Genomic DNA, 13008 nt, shown 5'->3' on the forward strand with positions numbered 1-13008 from the left:
TTCCCCGCCACACTCGCATCTCAGTTTCGGAGAAATTAACCGAAAGTGAAAACATGGCAGAAAGCAGTCGAACGTGACAAGTGGCATGTGGAACAGAAAATTGGATTCAATTAGTCCGCTGATTTCGACTCGTATCCGCACCCCTCCCGGCGAGAGCGCTGATATGCATTATGGGCAAATGGAGAGCAGCGATTTTATGCCGTGCAACACCTTTAACAGGCAGCTGCTCGGAGACGGGCAGCACTGTAATGTGTTTTTGGCTGGAGCTCAGGAGAGCTGGGTGGGTGGGAGGACGCCTGATAGCATCTTTACTGCCTCACACAAACAAGCTGCCTGGCTGGTCAGTATGGAGGAAGTGGTCGAGCTGTGTGTGTGTGTGTGTGTGTGTGTGTGTGTGTGTGTGTGTGTGTGTGTGTGTGTGTGTGTGTCTGGGTGCGCAAGGCTGTGTGTATGCAAGTGTCAAGTTGACTGCAGAGTGGATGTTTGACTTCAGGCTGACACTGATTTGTGTGTGTGCACTCTTAGAAATAAAGGTGCTAACACCATATACTACTCTTAGGCTTGTCTTTATAGGTTCCACCTGGTTCTACCTATAACCCATCATAAGGGCTTATAGCTAGAATCATTTGTGTGGTTCTACCCAGGACCCCTCCCTTGAAAGGTTCTACAGAAAACCCTTCTATAGTGTAAAGGTTCCTCCAGAACCTCTCTTGAGGTTCTGAACTAAATCTCTCTATTTTCTAAGGGTGCCAACAAGAACCCATCCAGTTCTACTGCGAATCTCTTCTAAACAACTTAAAAAGAGCTCTTCAGAAGCAAATAGTTCTGGATAGAACTTCAGTCCTTCAGAGAGAACCAATTTGGAACACTTATTTCTAAGAGTGACTGTGTATGTGTGAAGCGCGTACATGTTTATAAGTTTATGCGTGGCTGAGTTATGGATTCAGGCAGCTCCTATCTCACTCCGTCTCCATCCACAGACCTTTTCTGCTTATTTTTTTTTAGGTGTTATAGGCTGAGGGGATACAAGTTGAGGAGGAGGAAGAGCAAAAAAAAGGGAGCGAGAAAGTGTGTGGATGTGGTTGTGTGTGTGGAAGCACACTGTCTGAGTGCAGGGGAAGTATAAGCCCTCAGCCTCTCTCAGTATTTTTATTGAGGAATGTATGAATGTGGAGTGGAGAGTGAAACACATTGTGTGTTGTTACTTGTGTGTGTGTGTGTGTGTGTGTGTGAATGTGTTTGGAGTAAAGAGCGTGTGTGTGTGCATGTGCATGTAGGTACAAAAAGCTCTCTGTGGTGTCTGGCCAGCTGTGGGAGGTGAATAATAAGGAGTCGTGCCTCTCCAGCCTCCTACCATCATTACACTCATTACACTTCTTATTGGACTGGGAGAGCTGTGAGTGTAACAGAGAGAAAGTGAGAGGGAAAACCAAGCATGTATGTTAGTGTACATAAGCAAGCAAATGTATACACACTAGCAGGGGCAGACTCAGGCTGTCTGAGGGGCAGGGGCAAAAAAAGTAAAAAGGGCACCATATTTATGGTGGTGCCCCTGCGCACTGAATGTTGCGATGCATTTCTGGTGAAACAGTTCCTGTCCCTGGTGTAGATTAAAATTGTTTCATTGTGTGACTTAAAGTACAGTGACTACCATACCTCTGTCATGAACACACACAGGGAAGTGTTAACTATTTAGCCACTTAGCACTTAGGGGTCAGCTAATTTTCTAGTATGTATAGTGTCCTGCATCATGTTTTCTCTAGTGGAAGACACCATAGAGGACACTTTATCACATTTTATCCCCAGGAGGGACACTCAGGAGGGCCCTTTGTGGGGTTTTCTTCACTGGAAGGGCACCCTCAAGGGCACTGTACTACATATTATCAACAAGAAAGGCACCCTGTGGGAACTTTATCATGTTTTTTCTAGTGGAGGGGCACCCTAGAGGTCACTTTACCATGTTCTAATCACTGGAAAGACACCCTAGAGGGAATTGGTATGTTTTATCCACTTGAAGGGAACCATAGAGGGCACTTCATTGTGTTTTATCCACTGAAAGGGCACTTTATCATGTTTTATCACTCTGGATGGCATGCTAGTGGGCATATTATCATATTTTGTCATGGTAAGAGGGAACTTTACCATGTTTTATCCACTGGAAGGGGACCACAAAGGGCACTTTACCACATTTTGTCCACTGGGAGTGCAGCCTAGAGGCTCCTTTGTCATGTTTCATCCCCTGGAAGGACATCCTAGGGGGCTCGTTATCATGTTTCATCAAACACAGGGGCATCCTAGAGGGCACTTTATCAGGTTTTTTCCATTGGAAGTGCAGCCTAGATGCCACTTTGCTATATTTTATCCACTGGAAGGGCATCCTAGACAGCACTTTTGCAGCTTTTTTTTCCAAATATGTGGGCGATTGCCTCCCTGCCCCTCCCTCCACCCGTGCACGTTAGTACCCCAGTGTTTAAGTGAACAGTCCAGATGTGAGATGTAAGATGTGAGAGTGACTAATCCTCTCCAGCGCTTACATCTTTATCTATTGTGGTCGAGTCCATGGAGACGGAGTCCTAATGTTCCTCAAGTCTCCGTGACACATCAGTTCAATTAGCAGCGCCGACCACAACACACTTTGTCAAGCACCGACTTCTCTCTCCGCTGCTCTCTCTCTGTCTCCCCACCAGTCTGACTCCATAATGAAGCCTGCTGTCGGCCAGGAGCAGGTCTCCTGGCTACACACCAGTGCGCACATGCACACACACACACACACACACACACACACACACACACACTGAACAATACAAAATGCACAAGTGTGTTCACACATCAGTCTGCCTACACAAACACTGGGTACTTAACTTTCATTTCACAGCCTGGCTTGCAGTACTGAATTTATCGCAGGTAAATAGAACAGCTCTCAGTGTCATTAAGCAGCTCTGCGCATCGCCAGTTCTGCATGGCCCATATTTGACTTACTTAACTGTGAGGGAGAGTCAAGATGTGCGGTTCAGCAGAGAAGAATAGTCCTTTTTGATCCTTGGATGTGAGAGATATTTGATGTACTTTATAGTATAAAGTGGAAAATACAGTGAAGACTGCACATCTCTGAGGCGAATCTTCTTTCATCTAATACTAGGAATTAAAGAGAATACCGACGCACCATTTATAGAGAGTTGTAGGTCTTTAAGGTTTTGGTAGATCTAGTTTAAATTTGTCTTTTATATATTTTACAAAATATATGTTAACTGTAAGCTGATTTTTTTTTACATTTACCAGTTCCGACATGTCTAAACCGCATTAGAGAAGACATCCATGTGAAATTACCAAGATCCTTTCTGTATCCTTTCTTCAGCTTTTTGGTAGTGATGTGCTCATTCCATTTTTCTTGGCCGATTCCAATTTTGGCTGATTCCGATTTTCAGTTTCTCTAAGAACTATAATTGATAGCATTCACAAACATTTTTGCAACTTTTCTTCTAAAATAAATTAGATGTTTATAATAAAGCACTGACAATAAAATATTTATTAAATACTATTTAACATTTTCTCCAAAGGTCCTCCAGCTTACAGTCAGGGTGTATTATATAATTATATTAAGATTATGCACAAGAAGGAATGCGATCTTGTGAGATTTCACAGGACACAGTTTCACGTGATCTCATGTGGAACCGAATGTAAACAAAGCTGAGACAGATGCGGTGCAGCAGTTTGCTGTAGTAAAGCTTTGCAGTGAGAAAAACAGAAAGAAATGTTAACCAAGTCAGGATGAGAAAATATTTGAGGAGATGCATCAACACGGGTTGTTTATTCTTCAGCTAGAACATGCCTGTCTGCTGGTGGATAACATTCGCCTGAAGACCTAGAAAGTTTACCGCTGTCAGCTGTAGACTGTCTGACCACTCTTTATCTTGTTCTTGGAGCCTATCGCACCGAATACATGCAAGCATATGTCTGAATGTATGTGCCATCCAGTTGAGTGTTAAAGGACTAAGAGTTTTCTAGCTTATAACAATCCATATTTTAATGGCATTCGGTGGCTATATTTTTAAAATGTAATCAGTTCTCTCTTGGCAAAAGCTCTTGCTGATTTACAAGCAAACCACAGTAATCTCCACTGTCTACTTCCATCTACTACCTGGATTCGTCTATTGTTAAAGGACTTATTTCCGGGAGGCGATGTTCATTTGTTCCTTGAGAGTCCGGTGATGAAACTCAAAACACCATAAAGTAACCAGGAGGCAGAGAGTCAGACAGAACCACATTAAGACTGCATGTTTGCTGCCATGCATTATGAAGGTTGGACAAGTCTGTTTTTCCGATTCTAGAGATTAAATTAATAAATGAAGCAGTGTTAATAATAAAAGCAAATGGATCTTTTTTTTTTCTCTTTCAAGCTCATGAACAATGATTTCTTCCTAATCAACACGTCATAAACTTCCCAGTCAGCCTTGATAAACGTGTATTTCAATGTGGTGAGTGAACTGCATCAAAAGGCTTGACATTATTAATTTTTTTTCCAATTTTTTTGGAGTTTATAACCTCTTTTTCAGAATACCTAACCTTTAATAATAATGACTCATCACTTCATTAAGGTAGAGAAAAAAAAACGTTTTTCTTCCAGTTCATCCAAGGTTGTCTGACTGAACTTGCATCCTCTTTTCAGCCGTCTGTTTTTAGTTTAGTTTAGCTTACTGCAGTCAGTTTCATTTTACAAGTCAAATACAGATGTAAACTAGAAGAGTTCGCACCTCCAGTCAACAGAGGGTGAAGCTGCATCTGCCAGACTTGTGACACTGGCAAAAAAAATTTGCATATGTCTGTTAACGTAAACGATGATACCATGGTACCACACCAATGGATGCTTTTGGTCTGATACCAGCTCTAAAACTGAGCCCGCTGCAGCCTATGAAAGATGGACAGGTGTAAGTATGTCACACACATGCACACGTACACACCCTACCAAACACCTTACGCCTGGTGGGAGTAATAATTAAATCAAATCAAAGCAAGTTATACTGAGGTGTAGGCTGACACCTGAACGTATTATACCTATGCTTTTTACATTAATGGCTATGTACATATTCCTTTTAGATTTATATATAAATATATGCCTAAGACATTTTTAAATTCTATTTCATGTATTACACATTTTCATTTCCTCCTCTATAAATTAACTAACAGTAAATCATCTCATTTTGCTCTGCTCTTTACCATGCAGGAGATGATGGGGTTAAATACTGTTCTCTGTACTGTACAGTCAGTGCATCACTGCTGAGCCTCCAGAGCCTCGCTTGTTTATTTCCAGCCCAGATTTTGCCAGCTCCTCCAGGGATTCAAACCTGTAATGCAGATACAGTGAAACGGCAGAGACGGAGCAGCGCTGCACGGACCAGGGCTCAGACTGATGAAGTTGCATTCATGTGGCCTTTTGCATCAGCAAAATGAGGCGCCGAGCACCTCGGGACTAAATACTTCCATGATGATAAGACTGCAGAGGCTCAGGGCAATGACACGCAGGGCAACACTGGGGCAGGTTTGATGCAAATTAAGCACCTAGAGAGTTTGCTCTTTTTAATCATGCATGTGGCAACATTTAGTTTTTAGGCTAGCAGGGTTGCAAAGTCAGGAGAGACACTTTTGTTTAAACTCAAGTGTCCTTGACCTGAATCCCTACTAGCTCAACTTGCGTTACTCAGGATATGACTCTGCTGTGAGCTCCCTTTGGAGGGGTTATAAGCATAGAAAATTTTGCTTCCGGGATCAATAGGGAATCACAAAAACGTAAGAACTGAATGGACGTTTTGCTAAGTGATTCAGTGTTGACCTGAAACTGGTATCACTTAACTTCAGTCCATCTTTGTGTACTTTTCAGAATAAGTTCCAAAAAGTATTAGTATTTCTTCCAAAAGTCTCTGCCTGACATCTCCGTGAAACACGAAGCAGATGTTAGCTCGCCGCTGTCGATTAATGTCTGGCAAGCGCCTGGAGCTGACCACAGGTGGCTGCAGTGATATCAGTCCTGACAGGTAAACATGAATACACACACGCACACACAAACACTAAACTCTAAGACATACACGGTGTTCATCTCCTCGGGTCTCAGTAGGGTGTCTGGCTGAAAAAAGTAGCTGTGGTGACAGAAGCTGCAGCGTGTGTGTGTGATTATGTGTGTGTGTGGTCTCCTTCTGTTTAATTAAACATAGATCTGTCCAGGGGAAGAGAACACAGACAGATGGCACCTTAAAAAACTTTTTTGGGGGGGTCCTTGATGAAATTAAGAAGAAGACATTCCCATCATCCTTCATCTTCGAGTGCTGATTACAAATTAAAATAAGTAAGTTTATTGGAAAGGATCATGGTATTTCAAACACTTTTTTCTGTCTCGAACACTTGAGCTTCGCTTCGTGGGGACTTTAAGTGCACTGAAGCAACTGTTATACATTAACAGCTGTGTCATTACGCGCCTTATCAGAGTTGTAAATAAAAGGCAGCAAATGTTTCTTTGATCTGAGTAAATATGCAGCGATAATACAAGTTAGCCAAGCTGTCCAAATAAAGTCCTCTCTGGAAAAGTGAAGGTGTCTGTGAAATCTGCATGTAATTACAACTCTGGTGCCTGAAATGGCCCCAATTAAGTCCATATCGCCATGTTCGACGACAAGCAGTCGATGAGAAAACAAAACAAAAAGAGACAACAAGAGAAAGTCCGAGAGCCAGAGGTGGCAAAAGTACACACACTTTACTCAAGTAGTGTTAAAAAAAAGAAGTACTGATTCAACTTTTTTCCTGAAATAAAAGTGAAAATGTACAGGCTCTGAAATGTAGTCTGACAAGTAGCCCTCTAAAGGACATTTCTACTGGCTGTTTCTGTGCAAATCTAACTGAATCTAATCATTTTCCTCTTGTTACAGCTAGTTATTTTGTTTTCATCTAGTTATGTCTTTTTGCGCAGTTTTTGTCTTGACGATCATTTCTGTGCTTGTGTTGTTTTTGTCTTGTTACATCTAAAATAACAAGCCTGTTTTGAAAATACAGTAGAAAGTACTGATATTTTTGTTTTCATCTTGTTGTGTCTTGTTACATCTTGTTATGTATTTTCCATGTTTTTCTCTTGTTATGTTTTTTGCAGTGCTTTTGTCTTATTTCGCTTTTTACATTGTTTTTATCTTACGTCTTTTATGTCATTTTTGTATGTCATGGTGATATGTACTAATGGACACACCAAGGAATCATGTTTTCTATGTGTCATTGTCCCATCTACTTATGTTAAAATAATATGTTGAAAAAATAATGAATAATTCCTCTAAATTGTACGTATTAAAACTTGGGTGTGCAGGTATTTGTGTTTAAATGTAGGGAGTAGTTGTAAAAAAGTTGTCAAAAAATCAATACCCAAGTAAAGTACAGATACCTGAAAAGTACAGAAAAATGTATTTATACTTGGTTCCTTCCCACCTCTGCAAAGAGTGGAAGTGAAAAGTCAAAAGGAAGAAGGAGAGTGAGTGGGTGAAACACACACACTGAGCATTGAGTTTACACAAGGTGCTCTTTTGACCTTTCTCACTGACCCGGCTCAGCTCTCTCAAGTCTTTCACTTCCTGGTCTGTAATCACGACGAAGCTGCCCCTGCCCTGACACCAATAAAAAACTCTCTAACATCTCCTGCTCAGTGAGCCAGAGCTCGTCTCCAAACATCAAAAATACCCACAACTGAAGACGGGCTTTCCTCTCTTGGAAACGGCGGTGACAAGCTCCTCAGATTCCCTCAAGCTCGTAATCACTTTACTTTTCTGAACTGCATTCCTCCAGGAATGCTGCTGCGTTCCCAAGATGCTTCAGTGAGGATAATAGTCGCTGCTCATCGACAGAAATACAACAGCTGCCATCTGATAGGAACGTGAGTGTGTGTATGTGTGTCAGACAGATGGGAGGTAGGTACACGTAGATTAATGTGGACGTAACTTATGAATGTCATCATTCATTCATCATCATGCCCATTTATTTATTTTTTGTTCGATTTGTGTGTGGTTTGTTTAGTGTAGCTGAGGTGTGTGTGTGTGTGTGTGTGTGTGTGTGTGTGTGTGTGTGTGTGTGTGAACACAGGTCAAAGCTCTTTCCAACTGACAGACAAGATGGATGGAACTGACTCTTCCTGATAAATTTTAGGTTTTCAGTGCATTAAATGTGATAATAACGTGATCTAATTGTTGTTCCACTGTGTGTAAATCCTGTCGATGTTTGTGATTTCTATCTACAGTTTTTTTTTTTGTTTTGTTTTTTAATTAGACTATTTTGGGAAGTTGAATAACCTTAAGCTTGTTGCCAAGTTAGCTTAACAACAATGCTGTATTTGCACCACTTCTATGTCACAGTCAACTGATGTAGTTAAGGTAGGTAATTAGACTTAATTTTCTGTGTTTTGTAGTTGGTAAAATGATGAAATACGGATCATTTGGTCACTTTTTCTGGGCTATATGATTAAGTATATTTATAATAAATTATTTATTCATGTGACAGAATATGTCATGTTCTTATCCATAGTCATAGTTGGTATGTTTTGCAATTTTTGCTGTGATTTCTCTATATGTTGGAAATTGAGGTTAATTTTATCCACTAATTGTTTTTATTAGTAGTTTATTCTGTATTTATTTTGTAACTGTAGCTTTAAATAAGCTCTTTGCAACTGACAGAGAGGGAACACACACACATGCACACACTGCCAACTAGGCATGTTAATGATTAATTATTAATCAATGAAATGCCATTAAGAATTTAACCAATTAAAAATTAATTAATTGCAATGTTTTGTATCTTATTAAGTATTGATCATTAATTGTTTAACTGATTATCAGCACTGGTTAAGGAAAATGCATAAAATTTGCAACCCTACTGCCAACTGAGTTCCTTGTTTTGCACATATCTTTACCAGATTAACTCTAAAGACCTGGGATCCAGTTCTGCCTCCTGCCTCTTCATTCAAAATGCCATGAACACAACGTAGAACATCACAGGCGTGACACACCAGCTGCAGTACAGCAGCAGATGATATGCTGCGAGTGCTAAATTGCGACTTAATGGGAGGTCAGTCTTTTCATTTGGGTGTTCTGCAGCTACTAATGTGTCATGGGCAATTATCAGATACTATATATGCTCTTGAGGGCTCGAGGTCTTGTGTGGGATGTTTCATAATGTCGGTGGTATATTATTTAGCTTCACAACGGGCCATTTCACAACCTGTGGGATGTGCTTTTTCAGCATAATGTGATTTGAGTTGTTGAATGCTTTTTCAGTGCCTTTTTCAAAGCAAATTTTCTTCATTTAATTTTAGTGAATGCCTGTGTCCAATCATTTATTCTACGTACATACAGACGCCGTGAAAACGCATGTTTACATGAATGCAAATACAGTCGTCAGTAGTAACATGTGGCATGTGTGTGTAATCCTGATTATAATCAAACCCTGAATACAAACCAGCCATTTCAGCTTTTCCCTTAAACCAGCTAAAACTGAGATTTTCTCTCCACATGGCAAAGAAAAGCCACAAACAAACAAAGAAACAAACAAAAACACCCCATGCACCCACAAGACCCTGACCCACATTCTTTAATCCATTTCCAAGAGGGACATGAGAAGCTACAGCTATCATGTTCATTCTCTTATTTTTATCCGGACTGTGGATGAGGGTGCGTATGTGTGTGCGTATGTGTGTGAAAATAGTGCCAGAAATAACACGAGCATCACATAATTCTGTCAACAAGACTAGCGCTCGTATTTCAACACTTCCTTGCATCATCCGTGCTTTGGAGAAAGCTTTGCGGCAGAAAATAAGCCTATTCATATGTGGAGTGATTACTGTGTGTGTGTGGTATTAAATAGGTCTTGGTAATAAATCTGATGGCTGCTGCCACCATATAAATATAGCCAGGGGATTTGGTCGTGTTAGATGTTCCAGTTTCATCACCACTGATGCTTCATCGCATCAAATGACTTCAGCTCAGTTCCTAAACAATGAACAGACACAGAGAGGAAGACGAACAGAAAGACGGAGCATGTGAGAGCTATTGTTTGTGTGTGACATACCTGACCACACCCGGGACAGTCGTTGCCGTTCTCACAGGTTCTGTGGCGGGACTGGATGCCTCCGCCACAAGGCACGGTGCAGCGTTCCCATGCCGACCAGGCCGACCAGTAGACATGCGGCGGGCAGGGCAGGTGTTCGTTACAATACCTGCAAAGGGAGAGAAAAAAACAGCAGGGGATCAGTATGGAACTTTATTCAATAAGACAAGTCTATTTACTTTAAACCTTATTTGGTATTTATAAGAAGTATGTAAAGTTATGGCTCTTGATGGGACGGGTTATGACATTAAACATTAAATAAATGGTTTATAACACTTTGTATCATAGTTGTAAGCAGACAAATGCTTTTTTAGGAGCAGCATGTAAGACCTGAGCGTTCAAACATGAAAACTGCTGTCCAAATATTGAGTTGGAGCTTTAGACGGTATATAAAATAGAATGAATCCCTGTTTAATATATGACCTATGGTTGAAGCAAGTTATTTCCCTCCTCCTCCTCCTCCTCCTCCTCCTCCTCTTCATCCTCCTCTCCAGACACGAAGCTCAGGCAGGTTGCCTGAGAGCAGCATTATACTCTCCACTGTCTGTTGATCAGATGTTTTTAACTGCCAGTTTGTCAAGTCCATTATCCTGAAAACAAAAGTCCACTGATCCAAAAATACACACTCTGGAGTCTGAGTTCAGTGACTGCCTACCTTACTGCCTGCCAGACTTCATCAACATATCGCTCAATTTAACTGTTATAAACATCTACTCCTTCTAAAACATTATTAATGATCTCTTAAGACTCATAAACAGATACTTACTCACTTGGGAAACATTAAGCATCAATTTGAACTCCAATAAACATGAAACAGGCAAACAAACACAAAGCGGAATTCAAACTCCAAAGTAGAACATGCTGGCTGTAGCGCTGTTGTTGGAGAAGCTGGTATTTTAACCAAGTTTCCGTCAACTCTAATGACATATCATTTTATGATTTAGCAAAGTAGTTATATTACATATTCTTTCCTTTAAGATCTCCAAGAACAATCAAAGAAATTAGCTTAAGAGCCGTTTTCAAATTCAGTTATCCCTCTGTATTTCATGATGTTGCTCCATCTTGTCCATGTAAATTTGTTGTACTGCTGAAGATCTGCAAAGACTCAATTCAGTAATCAGTCTGTCTGGAAATCAGCCTCGCTAAGCTAGCGTGGCCTGTATTACTGTGGACACACAGTCAACGTGGTCACTGCAGTCGCTAAGTATTCACCCAGTCACACAGCGGGAGTACGATGAGCTCACTGAACAGCCCTTAAATGCTTTTAGTTAAAGCTGTAACGATTACAGATATGCAGTAAAGAGCTTAAATCCCTCTGATGACTCTGTTCTCTGAACGAAGCCCTGCTGCAGTCAACTCCCCTCCACCCCGCCAAAGCAGTCGCCCCCAGGGGAAACACTGCAATTAAGTATTTCCATGTCCTCAGACAGTTTTATTAACTGTCTGAAGCCCACAAACACCACTGCCCCTTTAAATGGAGGATACTGAAAAATCAGTAACTGAAAAAAAAAAAAAGTTTTATAAATCAAAATGTTTGCACTGGAAGTAGAAGCTCTATATTAGAAATATATTCTTCAGTTGAAGGGAATAATCTTGGTGCATTTTATCAGTGACTGATGAACCTTTTTATAGTATTTATAAACAATTTCTTCTGTCTATCTTCGGACAGAAGAAGAAATATCTGTTTTTATTCTATTTCATTTATTATGGAAGAGTTATGAGGTAGTTTGCAAGCTTTGACGTTAAGGTGAACTTACACTGGGCACGTACAACTGATCATGAATGACATGAGTGTCTTTAGAGCTGTCTGTGGAAAATAAAACAGCTACTTTATCTGACTGCACTAAAATTATATGTGAAGGACGCTAAAGACGTCACCACACTGTTGAAACCATGCCACTGAACTAAAATAGCTACAAAGAGTTCATACCACATAACAGGGATGTCTGAAAACGGCGTGCAAACTTCACTTAAAACAAACTTTTACAAACCCCAACATATCTCTTTGATGTGGCCACGGGGTGCAGAGAACACGTTGAGCCCTGCGAACCAGATCATCTGATTGGCTCATTCTGCCACAGACAGGTCTGTGGTGCTTTTCTGTGTATGGTGTGATGGCCAGTGTTGCATAAAAGTACATCTAAGAACATTCCATCTCAAATCTTAATGAACGTGCATATGCATTTTGCATAATTCATTGACACAGCCTATTAAAAAAGCCACAAAGATGCATGCATCATCTCTAATTACATCGTTTTACAAGACAGGATTACTGCGCTGTCTAAAATACTTAATTACTCAGTCCCCATTATACAATAACGACAGACGATTGCCAGGCTTATTAGAGCCATATAATTTATTTTATAACTTCTACGCATCCTATAAAATTGCTTTTATTGCTATTTTGTTGTGTTTTGGCGCATGACTGCCTTTTGAGGAAAACTGAGTCTTCTTGTGCTAAAATAGCTTTAACTTTATACTCTTCCTCCAGAGACTCAGGCTGGGAATTTCCATTGTACTATTCCCAAAAACTCTGCTATTGTTCATGGCAAATCAAAAGCTACACTCCGTATACCCTGGTTGTAAAAATGCTTAGAGCAGAGTGTTCTCTTCCTCTTTGACTAATCTGCACGCTTGTAGTGGGATGATACAACGGGGAAGAGGAGGGTGGAGAAGAGAGGAGGAGTGTGGATTACAATCTCAAGTGAGAGTGATGGAGGAAGACACATTTACAGTTTCAGAGGCAGACCCCGACTGTTTGAGGGGCTGGGGTGAAAAAAATAAAAAGGGCTCCAGCTGTATGCAGCAGGGCATCAGCGTGCCAAAAATTGTCATGCACTTTATCACATTTTGTCCACTGTATGGGCACCCTAGAGGCCACTTTTC

At 40.7% G+C, this 13008-nt stretch overlaps 1 protein-coding gene across 2 annotated transcripts in view; it reads right to left on the minus strand.

Annotated features, from left to right (window-relative positions):
* sema5a (sema domain, seven thrombospondin repeats (type 1 and type 1-like), transmembrane domain (TM) and short cytoplasmic domain, (semaphorin) 5A) overlaps positions 1–13008 on the minus strand; it is a 173942-nt gene that overhangs the window by 40308 nt on the left and 120626 nt on the right. For both annotated transcript variants that reach the window (XR_014772698.1, XM_084747092.1), the window contains exon 15: positions 10084–10231. Coding sequence is in view for 1 of the 2 variants with exons in the window: in XM_084747092.1 (XP_084603218.1) it covers positions 10084–10231 (148 nt within the window). In the remaining variant the exon portion in view is untranslated. The remainder of the gene's footprint in view (positions 1–10083; positions 10232–13008) is intronic.

This window comes from Lutjanus erythropterus, chromosome 21 (assembly GCF_056507025.1).
Source record: "Lutjanus erythropterus isolate fLutEry1 chromosome 21, fLutEry1.hap2, whole genome shotgun sequence".
NCBI lineage: Eukaryota > Metazoa > Chordata > Actinopteri > Lutjaniformes > Lutjanidae > Lutjanus > Lutjanus erythropterus.